The 19821-nt window shown below is 32.5% G+C and overlaps 5 protein-coding genes across 6 annotated transcripts in view; 3 read left to right on the top strand and 2 right to left on the bottom strand.

Annotated features, from left to right (window-relative positions):
• The first annotated feature begins 4144 nt into the window (after nucleotides 1-4144).
• Nucleotides 4145-8798, top strand: LOC102583857 (probable protein phosphatase 2C 27). The gene is made up of 4 exons (XM_006350003.2): nucleotides 4145-4538; nucleotides 6323-6523; nucleotides 7325-7536; nucleotides 7956-8798. Exons 1-4 carry the CDS (start codon nucleotides 4359-4361, stop codon nucleotides 8512-8514), a joined length of 1152 nt encoding a protein of 383 aa, XP_006350065.1. The 5' UTR covers nucleotides 4145-4358; the 3' UTR covers nucleotides 8515-8798.
• A 601-nt stretch (nucleotides 8799-9399) lies between these two features.
• LOC102584176 (putative glycerol-3-phosphate transporter 5) lies at nucleotides 9400-12031 on the bottom strand. The gene is made up of 2 exons (XM_006350004.2): nucleotides 10783-12031; nucleotides 9400-10296 (listed from the first exon to the last, which is right to left on the bottom strand). The coding sequence occupies exons 1-2, from the start codon at nucleotides 11756-11758 to the stop codon at nucleotides 9752-9754; spliced, it is 1521 nt and encodes a 506-aa protein (XP_006350066.1). The 5' UTR covers nucleotides 11759-12031; the 3' UTR covers nucleotides 9400-9751.
• A 2037-nt stretch (nucleotides 12032-14068) lies between these two features.
• LOC102584514 (uncharacterized) lies at nucleotides 14069-14768 on the top strand. The gene has a single exon (XM_006350005.2). The coding sequence runs from the start codon at nucleotides 14224-14226 to the stop codon at nucleotides 14641-14643; it is 420 nt and encodes a 139-aa protein (XP_006350067.1). The 5' UTR covers nucleotides 14069-14223; the 3' UTR covers nucleotides 14644-14768.
• A 2936-nt stretch (nucleotides 14769-17704) lies between these two features.
• Nucleotides 17705-18103, top strand: LOC107061083 (uncharacterized). The gene has a single exon (XM_015309825.1). The coding sequence runs from the start codon at nucleotides 17705-17707 to the stop codon at nucleotides 18101-18103; it is 399 nt and encodes a 132-aa protein (XP_015165311.1).
• A 478-nt stretch (nucleotides 18104-18581) lies between these two features.
• LOC102584843 (homeobox protein knotted-1-like LET12) overlaps nucleotides 18582-19821 on the bottom strand; it is a 4075-nt gene continuing 2835 nt past the window's right edge. Inside the window, exons 4-6 of one of the 2 annotated variants that reach the window (XM_006350006.2) lie at nucleotides 19649-19780; nucleotides 18997-19133; nucleotides 18582-18906 (exon numbers count right to left, since the gene is read on the bottom strand). In XM_006350006.2, coding sequence (XP_006350068.1) covers nucleotides 18870-18906; nucleotides 18997-19133; nucleotides 19649-19780 — 306 coding nt within the window. In that variant the 3' untranslated portion in view covers nucleotides 18582-18869. The remainder of the gene's footprint in view (nucleotides 18907-18996; nucleotides 19134-19648; nucleotides 19781-19821) is intronic. The other variant, XM_006350007.2, reaches the window with a different exon arrangement.

A 19821-nucleotide genomic window follows, 5' to 3' on the forward strand; every position in this document is an offset into this window, starting at 1 on the left:
TGGGGTGGAGGGTGGGTTGGGGGGTCATGCTCTTATACTATTGCTTGTGACACTGTCATAGTCACTTTGAGGGTTTGGGTTTTAACCTAATTTTTATTTCATTTCGGTCCAATTCGTTTCAGCTCAAGCATCGTCTATTTTTTAACTTAATCTATTTTGACATTTTTGAATTCAATTCAATCTGCTTATTTGATACCTCTTACTGTTTACTTAACAAGGGCGTAAAATGATCGTGTTTTGTGACTCAAAATATAATATTTTCTTGTCTCAATTTATATGACTAATTTTTCTTTTTGGTCCGTTATAAAAAAAATGATACATTTCTATATTTAGTACTAATTTAACTTCAAAATATCTATTTTACTCTTAATGAAATGATTTATAGTTGTACAAACATCTATCACTCATTTTAGACCACAAATTTTAAAAATCTTTTTGTTTTTTAAACTCCACGCAAAATTAAACTAAATCATATAAAATAGAACGAAACGAGTATTATCTTACACATGAACCTTCATTTCCTATTATGAAAGTTACTTTAACATTGTTAATTTGTACGAATTATATCAATATTCACCAACTTCACAATTTTTGGTAAAAAAGAAGAAGAGACCATATGTAAGTTGTATATAGAATATGTAAGATGATGAAAGACACCATAGAATCTGTGATAGAAACCTTAAAGCCAAAAGGTCACAAAAGAAATAAATGAAATTATATAATAACTCTATTTTTTTGTTTGATATTCTAGCTTTATATATATTTGGTTATAAATACACAAAATAATTGGACAAAAATTGGGCCACGTCAAGTTCCATCACCTACATTTTCCACCATTCACCCCAATTTAATGCAACAAAAAGAGATTCTTGTACTATTTATTAATGGGCTGACTAAATTCCCATAGCAATGGAAACTCCTTGATTTGGACTTTGCTCCTAATTTTAAAAAAAAATCGGGGTATATTTAAGTTTAGTTAATTAAGTAGAGAAATATTTTTAAGGCTATTAATAATTTAGAAATGAAATTAATAATGCGTTCCTAGTTTAATGGTGTTTCCAATACTTCTCTTAAAAAAATATTATGTAATGTTATTTAACAATTTACAATATGTTTGTTGCTATAAATAAAAGTATGTTATTAAAAATAAAATAAAAAATTTAAAATTATATTATTTAAAAAGTATTATTCATTTTGAAAGAAATTAAAAGAAAAGAATGTCACATGGCATGAAAATAGAGGTGACAAAGTTTGATGCACGAAGGTCACACGACTCATTTTCTGTGTATACTACGATAAAGATATTGTATAGTTTAGATATAATTATACATCTAAAATTATATAAAATACTATAAATTAGTGTTTACATTTAATCTTAATCGCAATTAAGAAAAAATGTTTTGATTCCTCAAAATGATAATTAAATCATTTTTTTAAAAAAAGGGAATGAGAGAAAGGAATCCACACCTTTCTTTTAGTCTTTCTTTGTTGTGTAGACATCAATCAAAACAGCCTAGGCTATGGACCATCTAACATGACAAAAAAAAATTTCGTTTTTCCTATTTTTCAAGATTAGATTTTTTTTTAAAAAAAATTATTCAGTGTTCGATATTTACTTTGATTGAACTAATTTGAATTGGCGTAAAAAAATCATACTGTAAATCCACTCTAAAATTTTAATTCGAAATCTCTAATTAAGAATAAAAAAGTACTTAATAATCACTCTATCATATTTTTTAGTTTATTTTTGTTTCCCACTCGATGTTCATTCCCCGTAATATAGCCACAGGCTAAATTCAATTCCGCGTCAAGAAATCTCACATTGAATATAAAATATTCCATGATAATAACAATTTCATATCAAAAACTCAATATATGAGATTTATATCTAAAAAATAAAGAAATATTTAATACTCCACCACCGCGACCTCGAGTGTGGTTTCAAAGATTAGAATACTAAAGTGCTTCACTATCTTTTCCTTTATGGTTACAAAAATATCTAATGTCATTTTCTTGCATCATCAAAAGAAAAAATAAATAAATATCGTAATCTCTTCCTTTTTATACCAAGTTATATAAAAATACATAATTACATCACTTTCCAAATTCGTGGCCCAATAATATAATTAATTTCCCATGTATAAATATGGAGAAAATCTTATGTTACATCATATCTAATTGCTTTCACACTGACTAATTAGCAAACTTTGACTCTTAATCAATCATTTTTACTTTTAATAAGGGCAACATTACTTGTCTCCAACAGCTTTATTATTTTTCATTTTGATAAATATAAATTTAAGTTATATAGGTTGTGTATACGTACCAACTTTTCTAAGTTCACGTTACTCTTAATTAGGTTAATGATTTGTAAGTTTGTAATTATTTCGTAACAAAAAAAAAAAGAGCGAAAAAATAATTATTTAATCTAATTTAGGCAATAAAATTGTTCAAGTACTAAATACGATCATGTGAAAATCATACATGACGATAACTATATATAAATAAATATTACACTTTATCTATGTGAATTTTCTAATTAAACCATCGAACATCCTTAGAGCTATACACATGAGAGGTTCAACATTAGTGCAATATAAATAGTATGTGTCAAGATCTAATTATTACTATGTGAAAAAAAATGAAGATTATAGCTTATTCAACCTCAAAAATTAACTCAAACATTAAAGAATTTTGTTCCAAACGAAAAAATAATATTAAGGGAGTAGTAGAATAATAATATAGTACTACTTTTTTTTTTTATGTAAATTTGATTTGTCATAGCTCTCCTTTCCAAAAAGAAAACAAATGAACTTTTTTCTTTGACACGTTTATTATGTGGATATAAATGTGGCATTAATTATTTATGAATAATAGTAAGTTGACAATCACTCAATTGAAAAGCTAATTTTTTTTATATGGAATTTAATATTACCACGTGTTTCATATATCATAAATGTATATCATTAAGTTAGGTATACCATCCCATTACTCTTTTCCCCATTTTTTTCTTATTTTTTTATTTTCTACTCTTTCATTTCTAGAGTTGCATTAATTTATATATATATATATATATATATATATAACAATATATACTTAAATATGTGTTCTGTTATATTTAGTTGATATACATTTTTCAATAGATGTTTGGTTCATGAAATTAAAAGTGGAATCTATGAGTCATTTCCTTGCTCTTTTATCAATCAAAGAATTACCTTTAGTGTAACTCAAGTATATTGATTGTAAACAAGTTGCGTAATTTTATAAGTAGAGTCGAAAAAAACAATATAAATTTTATTTCTATATTATAAAAATAGAGAGTTAAGCATAACAAAATTGTTCGAAAAGATAACTGACTATAAGGACATGGTATCAAATATAACAATAAGTATAATTATACATTAATATAATTAGAAGTTTACACTAAATCAACTAAATTACTATAGTGAAGTGATTAATGAATTTTGATCAATACTATATCACACATTAGCATGATATATATAGATGACAATCGAGAATAATATTTCTTTTTTTGTTCTATTCCTTTTCTAAGTTTGATAATGACTAATAACATTCGTATAATATATAAATAGACACTCAAATCTGATCTCAAGTGACAAGTAAATATTTCAACTAGATATCTCAATTCGTTTTCACTCCGTCAAGTAAACACTATAACTTACAAAATGATCATCTAAACACTCTCAAAATTTATGTGTCACGTTCAACGTCGGACATTCACAAAACACTAATAAATCAAAATAAAATATTTAATTATCAATCGAAATCAAATTAAAATATCTAAATTTATATTGTCAAAATTGCAATACTTAGTTATAAGTTAAAGTCAAATTTAACTTATTATATTATGCCAATTATAATTATAGGGAAAAAAACCCACTAGCACCCCCAAAGCTTCCCATAAAGTAGAAAAAGTATACTAACCAACAAAAATTAAAAGAGGAAAAAAAAAATACACCTAAAAACCTCAAAAACAAATAGGAAAGCCCCTGTTTCATTGCTTTCTCACAGTAATACACCCCACTTTTTTCTTGAAAAAATAATAATTCTGGAAACTTCTCAAGTTTTCATTGTCTCTCTTCTATATTGTAATAATTGTATGTATTATATATATACACATTATATTATACAGAGTTATATATAATCTTGATTTATCAATTTCCAGCTGACCCCTTTACATATTCCAAGAATCTTCTCATCGAAATTTCAATTCTTGATATTCTCTATTCCTTTACAAAGCTTTCAGCAACTTTTTATCACCTAACAACTTGCAGAAAATAAAGAGAAAAAAAATATATATACCATTTTTTTTCCTGTTAAAACTGGTATAAACAGTAATGTGTGTGCAAGATTCAGAGGAAGTGAGTGAGGATATGGAGAATTTGGACATTTCCAAGACTGATTGCAGTGAAAAGATCAGATCTTTACAAATAGAAAGTGAATTCCCAAATATCCATAAAGAGAAATTTGAAAAAAACTCATCTTCTAGCTATGCTGTGATGAGAAATTCATTCCCAGTAAGGATCTGTTTTATTAATCATATACGTGTTATGTAGTAATTTTCCATTTTTTTTAGGTATTAGTGTTTATTTTATCTCTTTTACCTGTTGGGCTAAGTTTTGTTGGGTTGGGTGGAGTTAGGGGTACAAGGGGTTCATGTGAATCCCTGTTTACACTAAAGGTCAATTTTTTTTATGTATATATGAAATGAGCTTAAATGAAGAAGTGAGGATTCATATAGCTGATCTCTAACTTGTTTGGGATTGAAGCATAGATGTTGTTGTTGTTTATATGTGGTAGATGTTGAATTCCCTTGATCTCTTCATGTGTTTACTTTTTCTTATGTATGTATGAAATGAGCTTAAATGAAGAAGTGATGATTCATATAGTCATCCCTAACTTGTTTGGGATTGAAGCATAGTGTTGTTGTGTATATGTGGTAGATGTTGAATTCACTTGATCTCTTCGTGTGCTTACTTTTTTATATTATGAATACTTTTAGTGAGAATTTTGGCTCCCCCAGTTAGTTTGCATGTGGATGTTGAGAGGTGTTACTTGTTTATAACAACAACATATCCCGTATAATCTCACAAGTGTGATCTGGGTAGGTAGGATGCAACAGACCTTACATCTCTACCTTTGTGGGGTAGAGAGGATATTTCTGATCTGAGGAGGGTAGGATGTACCTAGGACTTACCTCTATTTTTGTGGGGAGGGTTGTTTTTTATAGACGCTCGGCTCAAAAGAAAGAGAGAGGTGTTACTTGTTAGTGTAATTAATTTGGGATCTTTTCAATAAGCTTGCAAGACATAATCTTTTTATGGTATATCAATAGATAGGATTCATATAGTTGACTTCAGCTTATTTAGAATTATGATTTAGAGATGTTTTTGGTTCGAAAATGAATGTTGAGGTCCATTTGGAAATAATTTTCAATAATCTTGCAACATTTAAGTTGTTTTCTGGTATATGGATATAAAGGGTTGATATAGCTGACTCTTAACTAGTATAGATTGAGGTGTACTTCTTGCTGTAATTATGCTTTTTTTGGGTTTGCAAGTGGATGTTGAGAGCTGTTAGTCATAATGAAATTGGTCAATTTGGGATTTTGTTCAATAATCTTGCAAGATTTGATTTTTCTTCTTCTTTTAAGGTGTAGTTACTATCGGAGATGTACTTTGAAGGAACAATAATTGTGTTCTCAATTATCTTTTGTTATTATGCTGGCTTGGGGCTTTCATGTTCCTCTACTATTTGCTATCCTCAACATGTCTTTTTCTTGATTTCTCTTTCTCTTTTCCTTTTTGATTTTGTCAACTTTTCTTAGATAGTCTATTTATTAATTATGGGTGTTTATCTTTTGTAATTTTCACTTCTCGGGATTCTTTCTTCCGGTGAAGTGTGGGATTTGGTAGTTTTTTTCATCTGTTTATACAGTGTTATTTGTCTTTCTGGTAAAAAGTTATTCATAGATGGAAATTCTTGATGATGATTGTAGTTATGTTGCATGAACTCTTCAAAAATAACATCAGATGTGTGTCGGATCTTCCAAAAGTAGTGTATTTTTGGATGATCCGACACAGTGCAGCAGCACTTTTGGAAAGTCCGAGCAACATAGTTGAGTAGTATCACACCTTCATGTCCCTATGCTCCTTCTGTACTGTTTGCTGAAATAACTCTTTTTAGCTTCGTTTCTAAATAGAAAGTTCACTTGAACAGCAGTATAACATTTAAGCTGATTGTGACATGCCTATGAACTTATTCATTACCTTACAATTAAGTTCTTTCCTTTGTTCTTCAGATGGAAAGTATATCTGAGGATACGACTATTGCAGACCGTCAGCATATACTCTACAATAAATTCCTCCCAACTCTTAGGTCCGGAGAGTGGTCTGATATTGGAGGCCGTCATGATATGGAAGATACTCACATCTGTATTGCAGACATGGCTAAGAACTTTGGTCATAGTATTAGTGGTGAGGAAGCTATCTCCTTCTATGGAGTAAGTTCTTTAAACTCATTGAGCATCACGAGCTTTTGTACTTGAATATTTACTCAATTTACTAGTATGTGCATTTGTTCTTTACTCACTATAAGATTTGCTTGTCGTATTGATAAAAAGAATTTCGGGGTAAATGCTATGAAATAGCCAAATCCAGGGGAGAATTAGGACAATGAATAGTTTAGATGTGCAATTAATAATCTCTGCCAAGTTTGAGTGGGGGTGGTGTGAGACTTGAGAGGGTTAGGTATTCTGCCATTGCAAAATAGCGCAAGATTTGTAATAATAATCAAATATAACTATATAAAAAGCATTAGTGATGACTGATGATCTAGAGTTCTCAAATCTTGCATACCCGATCATGACCCCTGCTCACATAAAATAGAAGCCAAAAAGATACCATAATTATTTAGAATTGTAGTCCAACCAACCACACCAGAGAATCACAAAAACCATGAGACATTGTAGTTTATACTTGTCACAGTGTTCGAAAATGAAGCTGCTTGAGCTCAGTACACTCAGCATCTTTACCTATGTGGCCGTGTGGCATAGGAGCTCATACTTGGACCTGCAGGTGTACAAAACTTATCTTATTAGTTACCCATTTAGGACCAAACATATTGTCTAATACTTTACTAGTTTTTAATTGAGAATCACTTTTCGCCTTTATATAGAATAGGATTTCCATAGGAGAGATGGAGGAGAACTCAAAAGATGTAATAAGCCAAGCTTTCTACAAATTTGTAGCATATCTAGTATTCGATATTCTTCGACCTCTGATGCAAATGGTTTTAGTGACAGGTCTTTGATGGACATGGTGGAACGGGAGCAGCACTATTTGTACGCGACTGCTTACCAAGAATCATCGTAGAGGATGCAGATTTCCCTTTGAAGCTCGAAAAAGTGGTCAGTAAATCTTTTTTGGAGACCGATGCTGCTTTTGCCAATTCATGCTCCCTCGATTCTGCCTTGTCCTCAGGCACAACTGCACTCACTGCTATGATATTTGGAAGGTAACAGTCCCTGCATATTGACCTCGTCATACTTCACTATTTTCTCATTTATAGTCCAATACTACGTTGCTCGGACCCTCCAAAAATGCTGCTGAACCCATGTTGGATCCTCCAAATGTGCATAGTTTTGGAGGATCCGATACACAATCGACAGTATTTTTGAAGAGTCTGAGCAACATAGGTTCAATCAACCAGCGTGTTGTCTTAGTATTTTTTAAGCTTTCTTTAGTTTCTCCATATCACATATCTGAGTAAATACCGATAACTCCATACGCTGACTTATTGAGTTGTATCGTTCTTCAAGTAGGGAATTTTGTTGGTTTCATTCATTCTTTATCCTTACAAATTTATCTTCATTGAACTACAGATCAGTGTCTAGTATTAGTTCTTATCTTTCTGTACTATTATCTGATTGGCAGATCATTACTCGTGGCAAATGCCGGTGACTGTCGAGCTGTTCTCTCTCGAGGTGGACTGGCTATAGAAATGTCAAAGGATCACAGACCTTGTTGTGTCAATGAAAGAACACGTGTTGAGTCCTTGGGTGGATTTGTCGATGATGGCTATTTGAATGGACAGTTGGGTGTGACCCGAGCACTGGGTAACTGGCACATCAAGGGACTGAAGGAAGTTGATAAAGGTGGTCCATTGAGTGCTGAACCTGAACTAAAACTGCTTACGCTGACTAAGGAGGACGAGTTCCTGATCATCGGCAGTGATGGAATTTGGGATGTTTTCAGAAACCAAAATGCAGTGGATTTTGCCCGGAGGAGACTGCAAGAGCACAACAATGTGAAATTATGCTGCAAGGAAATAGTAGACGAGGCCAAAAAACGCGGTGCCATAGACAACTTAACAGTAGTCATGGTATGCTTTCATTCCGAGCCACCACCACCTATCGTATTCCAAAGATCAAGAATCAGGAAGTGTATCTCTGCCGAGGGGCTTCAGAATCTGAAATCTTTACTCGAAGGGTAGAGCTATCGCGTACAAAAAATTTAACTATGGCAGCAGTTGAGAACGAATTCGACTTTGTAAACTATCTCTGAGGTAGACCTTGTAATGTTCCAATTTAGAACTGAAGCAGATGGAATAAAAGCTTGAGGGAGAAATGAGCAAGCCATTGAACCAAAAATTTGTAAATAATTCATTCTTCAATTGTATGCACCCTTTACTGAAAGGGCACACATTTAAAATTCAGCTTCTGGTAGCATAAACTTTAGATTATCATTGATTAATATATAGTTATATACTACTTCATTGTTAAAGCAATTATATGATTCTAGTTTTGTGTTGGATGTCAGTCTATCACAACCCGTTAATATAGTTGACCTCAACTTGTTTGAAACACTAAATATCTTGTTGGTAATAACCTTGATAAATGACTTTCATACTTTCTGTTGTCTTGGGGATGTGCGTGTTTGATCCTCCGAAAGTACTTTTGCACATGGTGTGGCAACTTTTTTTAGAGTTCGAACAACATAACAGTGATCTGCTTACATGTGTATAGCCAGCAAGCATCTTTGACCATGTGCCTTCTCTCTCCTTCCCTCATAGATTCTTGAATCTCCGACAGCCAAAATCTCCATGCATGCATTCTTTCTCTCCTCCACTTAAAGATTTTTAAATCTTCGACAGACAGAATCTCCATGCATGCGCTTTATAAGCACAATAGTAGGGCTGCATATCGATCGATTCGATTTTGAAGTTTATCGATTTGACTTATTGGTTATCGATTCGGTTTTGAAGTTTATCGATTTGATTTAGTGCTTACTAGTTCGTTTAACACATTCAGATCACAATTGAATGTAGCAACATGTAAAGTAATAATGTACCAGCACCTATGAGGTTTCAGATTATACATCAACATAAATTTCTTTCATTAATATGTTTCAACGGAACAGAAACACATCCATCTCATGCTACAAGAAACGCAAAAAGGCACAAAAATGATACTCGAAGTCAGCTGAATAGTACAGAATAATATAACAAGTATTCACTGTTCTGTGAAATGTGTATCGCTAAAATGAGATATCCAGAAAAGGACATACAAGAATAACAGCTTCGCGAGTCTACTGTTGAACTCCTCTATAGAGATCTTTAAGAATCTATACAAAAGAATAGGAGCTGCTGCACTACTTCAAAGGTTCAAATCCTGAGCCATTTTCATATTCAAAAAGAGGTATTCGTAGGCTTACCTTCGAGAGGTTCTGAATCACCTTTTAAATGCGCTGATCCAAAGCCATTTCCCTTCGTTCAGCTTTCCTTTAATCTCATTTTTCACGATAGGGATTAAAAATAGGCTTGCAATGAATATTGAAAGAACTAGCATAACAAACACACTGTTCCATCCTCTTGTTGAAATATATCCAGCTAAAAGTGGCCCGAGAGCTGCCCCTACTGAACCAGTACCATCTATAATTGCACTCACCGTAGCTAATGCACGAGAGTTCCCCTTTATCAGGCTCTGAGTACCAAGATCTGCTGAAACTGCTGTGGTAATAAGGGAGTAAGGACCATTGACAAGTGCACCAGAAATGAGCATCAAAGCAATGTTCGTAAACATAGATACACTCCCATATATGCGATAGAAAAGAAGAGAAGGTATGGATAACAACAAGAACACAATGGAAGTAACCCCACGAGCTTCAATTATATCGGATGTGACTCCTGCCAAAACCCCTCCAATGACTCCTCCAATATCAAAAACTGTCGAAAGGATCCCAGCATTTTTGTGAGACAGCTGCACACCAGCAACAACTGCAATAACAACAAAATTTTAAGCATGCAACCCATGGTAGGAGTGGCTGAAACGGAGATTAAAATTTTACACAACTGGACATCTGAACGAACGTTTGTTTGGGTTATCAACATAGAACAGGGAGTACTTCACTCATAAACAAAGCAATTACATGTTAATAGTTATATTAAATCAATAAATTAAGGTCTAATTTTGAACATCATAACTGTTTCAAATGCCCAGGCAAAGGCTTTGCGACCTCTATTCTCGTTCTAGCAGAAGCAAATGAACATACTGTGGAATGCAACAACCATATGTGTCTTTAACTCTCAACTACTCCAATGTAAGTGCAAAGTAACAAGTTCCAATCATTCAAGTCAAGTTATTCACATAGAAAACAGGACGGCAGTGTTTTACAACAAGAAGCAAAAAGGAAACAATCCTAAACTTAATCACATACCACAAAAGAAGTAGTTTTTCCAGTAAAAGTTCTGCGAAATAAGTACCTGTTTGCCTTAAGTAGAAGGGCAACCAATACAAAAATGTGTAAGCCACTAGCTTGGAGAAAAACAAGCAAAACGCAAACGGTGCCACGCCTGGTAACCTCCAGGCTTGTAAGAACCCGATTGCACCAGCACCCTCCATTTCGGGTTCCACAACTCCCTCCTCTTCCACTTCACCCGTCTCCGAGCCCACCAATGCAACTCCCTCCACATTCATCTCAATCTCCTTCGAAGTCAATTCAAGACCAATGTGATCAGGGCTCACTACAAGAAACATGTAAACCAAAGCTGCCACAACCAAAATGAATAAGCCAGGCAATACAAAAGACCAACCCCAACCAAAACTCAACACAGATGAGGCAACTAGAGAACCTATAATATTACCAATAGAGGTATTTGAATTCCACACTCCCATTATCAAACCCCTCTTAGCCTTCCCAAACCAATTTCCCATCACAGCCACAACACAAGGCCACCCAATAGACTGAAAAAGCCCACACAAAATCTGAACAATTAAGAAAAAACCAAGCCAATGCACATCAAGAAAATAACCTAAACCAAAAGCAATCACCAAAACCCCACTACCCAACATTCCAACAGTCAAAAAAATCCTCAAATCAATATTATCACCAATATGTCCAGCAAAATACATCCCAATTGAATATGCTAACAAGAATGCAAGATCAAGCTCCCCTAAACGATGTGGCCCACTAGCACCTTCAAATGGGGCCCATCCAGTTGCAACAATGGTGCTATCTGTACCATTATGAGCTTTGATCTCAGGGCCAAGAACTGATTTTACTATACTAGGTGGTTTCCTAGAGGCATGTAAAGCTGCATATGCTATAAAAGTAAGGAAAAGGACCAAAAATTTGTGGAAAGTTAGAGTCTTTTCTGGTGGATTGAGTGTTGGGAAGAGATTGTGACCTGGCGGTGGCTTTACAGGTGGAACTGAATTAAGGGGCTTGAGTTCCATCATGTTTTTACAATCTCATACATTCAAAATCAAATCTTTGTATGTAATTTGAGTCAATCTGTATATGGGGTTTATGTACAGGCCAAGATTTACTGAGAAAGAAGAACAAGAACAAGAAATTATCCAAAGGGATTTTGAATTTTCCTCTTCTTCTTCTTTTTAAAATGTTTGTTCAGATCTAAACATTCTAAATTAGTCTATGTCGTACAAATTAAGGAAAGAAGAATTTGGGAGTTTTGACTGTCTTCCCGGGAACCTCCCAGGAAATGGCGAAATGCAAATCCCACCCCACCCCACTCCCACCCACCCCAAAATCCACCTAGGTATTTTTTTTATTTTTTTTAAAAATGTTACTAAAATACCCGACTTATTTTATTATATTCTTTAAAAAATTCTACAATTTGAAAAAATACAAAAGATTCTACTCTGACTATTCCCAGATAAATCACTTTTATGCGATCTATAGAGATAGGTGTGTCTTGTATCAACAACGGTAATGTATCAGGATATTGATCGATGTTTTGAGATAGATGTGTCTTGCATCAACAAAAGGTAATGTATCGGGACGCGATGTATATCTGAAATCAAAACGTGATGTATCAGAAATCCTTAATTTTAAGCGATTTTTGTAATTTAAAAAAGAGTAGGAATATAATGTAATTAGCCTTATGAAATTTGGGTGAAATATTTTTTTTTTCTATTTATAGTTTTATTACCTTTTTATATTTGTTTTTGAAGTTTGAATATTGGTTTAAAATATAATTATGAGCTCAAAACTTATGAATTTAATATTTTTCAAGAGTCAAACGGGTTCAAATAATCATTTCCTAATTTAAAAGTAATTAGCCCTTAAGATATGTTAGGAATTACTTCCTCCGTTTAATTTTATTTGTCACATTTAGATTTGACATACTTATTAGTTTTATTTGTCACATTTAGATTTGATATACTCATTGAGAAAACAATATAAAAGTCGTTTGGTGTGATGTATAAGATATAATAATTTCTGGTAAAATATTTTTTTAACCTGCATTTGATTGAATGTATTATGTATTGTTGCACACTAACTATTTTGTTCTTTTCATAAAAGAAAATTCAAAACCTTTTATAGTATAGACGCCTTGTGGATTAGTTAAAACGTTTATCGATCTTTTGATATATAATATTGATACGATATAGAAAAGATTACGATCAAAGATTTCCATTCTACAACAAGGACAATTTGCATTAGACTTGAGCCATGACACTAACACTTTGAATGGAACCTATGACCACAAGGCAATTGCATTAGGTTGTCACACACAATGGCGGAGCCACAGGGGTAACGATCGACACCTCTTTAAAAAATTACATTGTGTTGTTAGAATAAAATTATTTTTATACATATATATAGGGTTGTTCATGGTTATGGTTAAAAAATCAAACCGAACCGCAATCCGAATCAAACTGATTAAAAAATCGATAATTGGTTTGGTTTGGTTTTAAATTTTGAAAACCGATATTATTTGGTTTGGCTTTGATTTTACTAAAAAACAACAACAAAAATAACCAAATTGAACCGATAAATTAGATATATAAATTTTATAGTTATTTATATATTATTCATAAATAAAATATAAATATTTTGTTAAATTTTAATTAACTAAAGTCTTTACTCTACCATGTTCTCAAACCCAACTATAACAATCTTAAGTCTAAATCCATCAAAATCCATTAATCTTTACCTATCAATCTTCACATAAAATAGTCACACTTTCTCCTAATTGAATCACTTTGTTCGTATAATGATAACTCTAGTATCACTTAATAGCTTAATTGAACCGACAATAGTTTTTTTGTGGATTGTTCATGTACTAGGGTTTATGTCTATCGAGATATGTACTTCCTCATAAAGAAATTATTACTTCAAACCGAATAAACCAGAAAAACTAAATCAAACCGAACCAAACTGACGGTTATTTTTTTCGTTTGGTTTGGTTTTAGAAATTTAAAAAACCGACTAGATTGGTTTGGTTTGGTTTTAATCAATAACCGATCCAAACCGAACCACAAACACCCCTACATATATATTACATATTAATATTTCTTGGCTTCTATATGAATTTACAATTTTATATTTTGATACTTCTTAATTGAAATTTTGAATCCGCCTCTGATCACACATAATCCTAAATTGGTCCAAGCAAATGATACATTCATCTTGTTCTGTATATTACAATTTATAAGTATAATTTTTAAATATCCGAATTAATTCAATTGATTTTCAAAAATCGAAACGTGAACAACTATTTTAGAACGGATCCAGTATATACAATACCACTTGTGAATAGCCGCAGATAAGGATATACACACAAAGTTTGTTAACAAAACAGTGGGAACCAAAACAGGTCAATTTGTCCCTTTTCGTCTTTTTCTATGTAAAATCCCCAAATTTTCTTCGCCAATTTCACTCTCAATTCTCAGCTCCAATGGACGAAAACGATGATTTCTCCATATCTACTTCACCTCCATCTCTCAAGCAGAAGCTCAAAAACTCCCTCTGTTTCTCCTGTTGCTTCCCTCACCGCCGTCCTCCGCCGCCGCCGCCGTCATCGTCCGATGAGAATCCGGCGCTGATTTGGGTCAACAACGATGAACCTAGTAACCTTCCGAAATTGAAGGATAAGGTGTTAAACGTTCTGAATTTCGTCGGAACTGGATCGAATCGGCACAAAAGACACGCTTCTACTGTGTTCCGTTACGATCCGATGAGTTATTCGCTGAATTTTGAAGATGGATTTGATGATGATAATGCAGAAATTGCTCCTTTGAGGAATTTCTCTTCTCGACTTCCTCCTTCGCCGCCGGTGAAATCCATGCCAGTGAGGGAAGTAGCTGCTGCAAGTTAAGTGCTTTTGTGTGGTAATTTTACTCTTTTTTGTTGCTTTTTTTCTTTATAGAGATGAAATTACAGTTGAGTTTGATTCTGTACATAGATTTATAATCTTAAAATTCTTGCCTTTTTTCGCTGTTTCTCTGTTTTCTTTGCGTTGCTATGCTTATTATTTGGGACGGGATTTCCCACTTTGGAGGTAAAAACGCTTCTGACGAGCTCATATTCTGAGCTCAAACTCTAGACTATGGGAGAAATTTTTTCGCCGAACTTATATTCAGAGCTCAAACTCGAGATTATGAGATAAAATGCTTTAATGAGCTCATATTCAGAGCTCAAATTCGAGACTATGAGATAAAATGCTTCAATGAGCTCATATTCAAAGCTCAAACTCGAGGCTATGAGATAAAATGCTCCATACTAAATACGAGTTCATATTCAGGTCTTAATTTGAAATCTTTTGCCGAACTTATATTCAGAGCTCAAACTTGAGATTATGAGATAAAATGCTTCAATGAGCTCATATTCAGAGGTCAAATTCGAGACTGAGATAAAATGCTTCAATGAGCTCATATTCAAAGCTCAAACTCGAGGCTATGAGAGAAAATGCTCCATCCTAAATACTTAAGACCTGAGAGTTTAATTCAAATTAAGAATTGAAGAATATTTATCACTCTATCGCAAATCATTTTTACCTCTAATTTAGGGGAGAAAGAAATCAGAACTCAGAGACTGAATTTTGGTTTTGAAAATTTCTATTTGCATTGTATTTCATCTTCATAGTAGAGAAACCATAGAGGCGTGTTCGATTTTAAGTATTCCTTCATTTTTAATAAAAAAAATCTCGCGTTCAAGCTTTGAACATGAAATATCTCTCGTTAGAAAGCACTAATAAGAGACTCCCCAATGCTCATTGAGATATAATAATTCATCAATATGAATACGAAATATAACGAAGAAAATATAACATGTCACAAGAAAACAATACAAAATCTATCAGAATAGAGCAACAACAACAATAAAATAGTGCAACAATCGAAATACAATACACAATATATTTGAATAGATTATCAAAAACAATAATAAATATTGATGAATATCAAAAACAAGAATTACAGTAATACAATTAGTATGCTGGCAAGCATCAACTATCCTAAGCAAGACAACACTACACTATCTACTAACATTCTACCCTAGTATGTGTTCTCCACACTTTCCCATCAAAGATCATGCTATCAGTAATTTGAAGTTGCGTTATATTCTGTCTTATCACCTCTCCCTAATATTATTTTTTTGTCTACCCTTGCCTCTTCACATACCCTCCATAAACAACCTCTTGCACCTCCTCACTAGTGCATTTACGCATCTTTTCTTTACATATTCAAATCATCTTAAATTCACTTTTCTCTCACCTTATTCCAAATATTTTAATTTCTAATCGTATGCTCTTAGTATAACCACACACTTTAGCATTCTTATTTTCGCAACATGTATTTGCTCAATATGAGACTTTGACACTCCACTCTATACAACAATCTATTTAATATATAAAATCATAGTAGAACCTCTATTTGGATAAGAATATGACTCTTTTATGACTCATACTTTTTGATAAGATCTCAAGATATTAGTTTATGTTGGTAAAAAGGGGGGAAAGAAAAGTTATAGATAAGGAAGATGACACAAAAGAATAGCTAGCATATACACTACTTTAATGGAAGTGAGAACTAAGTCAGCATCATGAGTTGCCAATAGGATGTTGAATATGACAAATAAATTTTTAAATATTATTACTAGCAAATATTTTTCATCATATTTGATAATTACTATTATTTCAATATCCATATTAACAAGAAACCTAATTATAATTAGACCCCTCCACCCGGCTAGCTTCACTCAAACACATTAATAAAAAAATTAAAAACATTATCTAAATCATAAATAAAATTGTCAACAATACAAGGGTTTTATATCTCTTATATTATTTTTCAAGAAAATATTAATATGTCACGTCAACATGAATGCAAAAAATTAATTAATGAAATGCACCATACACTCATTTATCATTCCACACGTTGTAGACACGAATACTGTCAACGCTGTTTTAATTCTTCTTTGCTTTGAAGACTTGTGGTAATTACTATACCTAACTGATAAGATATTTTTTTGCCGGCCACACGGTATACATTCTTAATCAGAAGTTTCGATTGAAGTCTCTCTAGATATAAAATCATTTTTGTTAGGAAGTGCTTTATATATTTAATTATACTACAAAATAATATATCTATTCTAGTCATAATCTAAGTCAAACCCAAAAAAAAAAAAAAGGAGTAAAAAATTATTCTTCTATGATTTAAAATTAAATTTGAGATCTTTAATTTAACGAGGAAATTTTATTCATTCCTTTATAACAATGAAATTCATTTGTTATAGACTTTTCAACTATAATTTGGCTATGTGTATATCAATTTTTAACCTATTTCTCCGGACCAAATAATATTTTTTTCCGACTTACACACATTTTTTTCTTATTTATGTGGATATAAAAAAGTTAAAACAACTATCCTTTTCCAATTAGGTTTTTTTTTTTGCTAAAGTAAATGGCACAATAGATTTTATTTATTTAATTTTTATTTTTTTTAAAAGAAGGAACCTTCCTTTTATTCCTATTGGTTTAATATTTCTTAAATCTTCCTTTAATTTGCAAACCACTTTTCCTCTTCTCACCTCCTTTTTATCCCTTCACACACACATCCCACACGCACAAACAAATACAATATAAGTAAACACTCACCAATTCTCAAATTCCCATCATTCTCCTCTTTCACCCACTCTCCTCCCAACACATACAAACATATTATTTCTCGTTTTCATTCCATATTCGATATTCATTTTGAATTCAATTGATTCAAAAGCCCGCCCTCTTGGTCCAAACGCAAGACTTTTGATTAAAAGCAGACATATATATATACTCCGTCTTCACACACCTTTCATACATATTTTTGATTTCTCATTCAGTGCTCGAAATCAGAAATTGAACTCGAAACTTCTGAGTAAGAAAAAAAAACAAGAGTATCATGAATAGTTATATTCCCATTACCGATTCCAAACAAGAAACCGAAATTCCTAATTACTACTACGATTCATCATCTTCTCCAACTGGATGTGGATTGTGTAGTTGTTTAAAGTTTTCCTGTTTCAATTGGGGCAAAGGTAATGAAGTTCACAGCAGATCTCTCCTACAAGACCATGAAACAGAGCACAGAGAGTCATGGCTGGTGATATTGAAGAATTTATTAAGAAAAATGAATCGTAATTCGAAGAAATCGAAAGCTCAATTTCAGTATGATGCTCAGAGTTATGCTCTGAATTTTGATGATGGAGCTCGTGTGGAAGAAGATGGGCTTTTGTGTAATTTCTCAGCTAGGTTCGCTGTCCCTGTTATTGCTCAAAAACAGAGCAAAAATGGTTTGTGACACTTTTTTATTTTAAAAGTATTGAAAATGTTATTAATATAATTAGAGTACTATCTTCTTTTTTATTGTTTTCCACTCTGGTATTGAAGTTCGATTAAATTGAAATTTGTATCACAAATTACATATTGAGGGTAAAATACTCCCTATTAAAAATAAAAGATAAAAGAGTACTTATCGTTCGGAAGTTTTTACTTGGATTCTATGTAAATAAATTTCATCAAATACGTATAAGCAATGAATTTTTCGTTCCAATAAATTAGAAGAGTTGTGGTGGAATCTCGATTCAAGTTCATCAAGTTTAAATCCATGGATGTGTCTTTGATTGGACGGAGCTAGAGGGTTGTTTATTGATTCATGTGAAATTGTGAACCCTAGTAACTTTTATTCAGACTTTATATTAATATATTAAGAAATTTACTGAATATTTAATTACTATGAACTCAATTATTACTAAAAATTTGAGATCGCTATAAAAATCTAAAGAGCTTCAAATATTAGATTTTCGATAGACAAAAGTATAGCACATCAAAACAACAACCATTTTAAAATCAAAATCTAACACTTTAAGTTCATCCGACTTTTGTATATATACATATAAAGTCTAAATTTGAGACATTGAATGAACATGCACTCGCAACTTATAAGTTGAAAATCCGTCTCACTAATCGAACATCGAAAGTATTTTACAGAACAGAAAATGACTTTCGTCATATCAAACATATTCTTTTAAGTTCCCCTTAATACATGATGTTCTCACTTCTCCCTGTCATGTAAAGTGATCATTTCTTGATTTTTCACCTGCACTATATATTTTTTACCAAGATATTAGGATAAAGTTAGTAAAATATATTATTTGGAGTAACAATAATTAATTAATTAGTAAATTAATCTACCTTTTGCGTTTGCTTTTTTGTGTAGAAGATGATGATGGAGTAGAGTGCCAATTTCTTTTCCTTTGGTTAATGAACCAATTATTGACTTGTTTTAATTGCAATCCTGTATCTTTCACTAATTTTGCTTTATCTTCCTCCTATATTTAAGTAACATAAACAACAAGAAAGTTAAGTTTTATGCACTAAAATAAGACAGTTCGATGCACGAAGCATTTCATATTCACGTAGTGTTGGGACTTTCCCCGGGGGAGAGCTCTAACAAGACGCCCTAAGACTCATGTGTGGGGCTTAGTTCTGTGAGAGTTGTGTCCTAAGTGCCCGACTGTACGTCCTAAGTACGCTTAACATCTAACAGATCTTACATAAATTATGTGTTAAATTCTTTAGTTAACAATAAAACAAATTATGGTATACTGAAAGGTTGCACCTTGAAACATAAACGAATTCAAGATTTGAACTTTAATATGATTACTAAATTCTACGTCAATAATAATTTCAAGTGCTAGTCTATCGATCCCGTAACTTAATGTCTACATTTGCACGTGCCCCAAGAAGGTGCATAATGTGGGCTGCCTAACTGATGACTGACACCAACATCAATAGCTAATTCCACGGTTCAAACTCGCAACTTAATGTGTATAGTAGTACTTACTGTGGGATAAGGCCACTTGGAATGTGATTTCCACCAAGCTTTTAAGGCAGAAGTAGTGTCACCAGGCAGCTTTCCTGCTCTTCTTTTTCTTAAAATTTCTTCTCTAATGTCAACAATCTTCCCCTTGTAATCCTAGAAAACCCAAAAAAAAAAAAAAAAAAAAAAAAAAAAAA

This window comes from Solanum tuberosum, unplaced genomic scaffold (assembly GCF_000226075.1).
Source record: "Solanum tuberosum cultivar DM 1-3 516 R44 unplaced genomic scaffold, SolTub_3.0 scf00116, whole genome shotgun sequence".
NCBI lineage: Eukaryota > Viridiplantae > Streptophyta > Magnoliopsida > Solanales > Solanaceae > Solanum > Solanum tuberosum.

Bases quoted from the DNA above. Each gene is read 5' to 3' on its own strand.
- LOC102583857 (XM_006350003.2), top strand. From the start codon at position 4,359: ATGTGTGTGCAAGATTCAGAGGAAGTGAGTGAGGATATGGAGAATTTG. The intron at 4,539-6,322 runs GTAAGGATCTGT...TTTGTTCTTCAG, and splicing joins TGATGAGAAATTCATTCCCA to ATGGAAAGTATATCTGAGGA. The intron at 6,524-7,324 runs GTAAGTTCTTTA...TTTTAGTGACAG, and splicing joins AAGCTATCTCCTTCTATGGA to GTCTTTGATGGACATGGTGG.
- LOC107061083 (XM_015309825.1), top strand. From the start codon at position 17,705: ATGAATAGTTATATTCCCATTACCGATTCCAAACAAGAAACCGAAATT.
- LOC102584514 (XM_006350005.2), top strand. From the start codon at position 14,224: ATGGACGAAAACGATGATTTCTCCATATCTACTTCACCTCCATCTCTC.
- LOC102584176 (XM_006350004.2), bottom strand. From the start codon at position 11,758: ATGATGGAACTCAAGCCCCTTAATTCAGTTCCACCTGTAAAGCCACCG. The intron at 10,297-10,782 runs GTACTTATTTCG...TTGTTATTGCAG, and splicing joins CTTCTACTTAAGGCAAACAG to TTGTTGCTGGTGTGCAGCTG.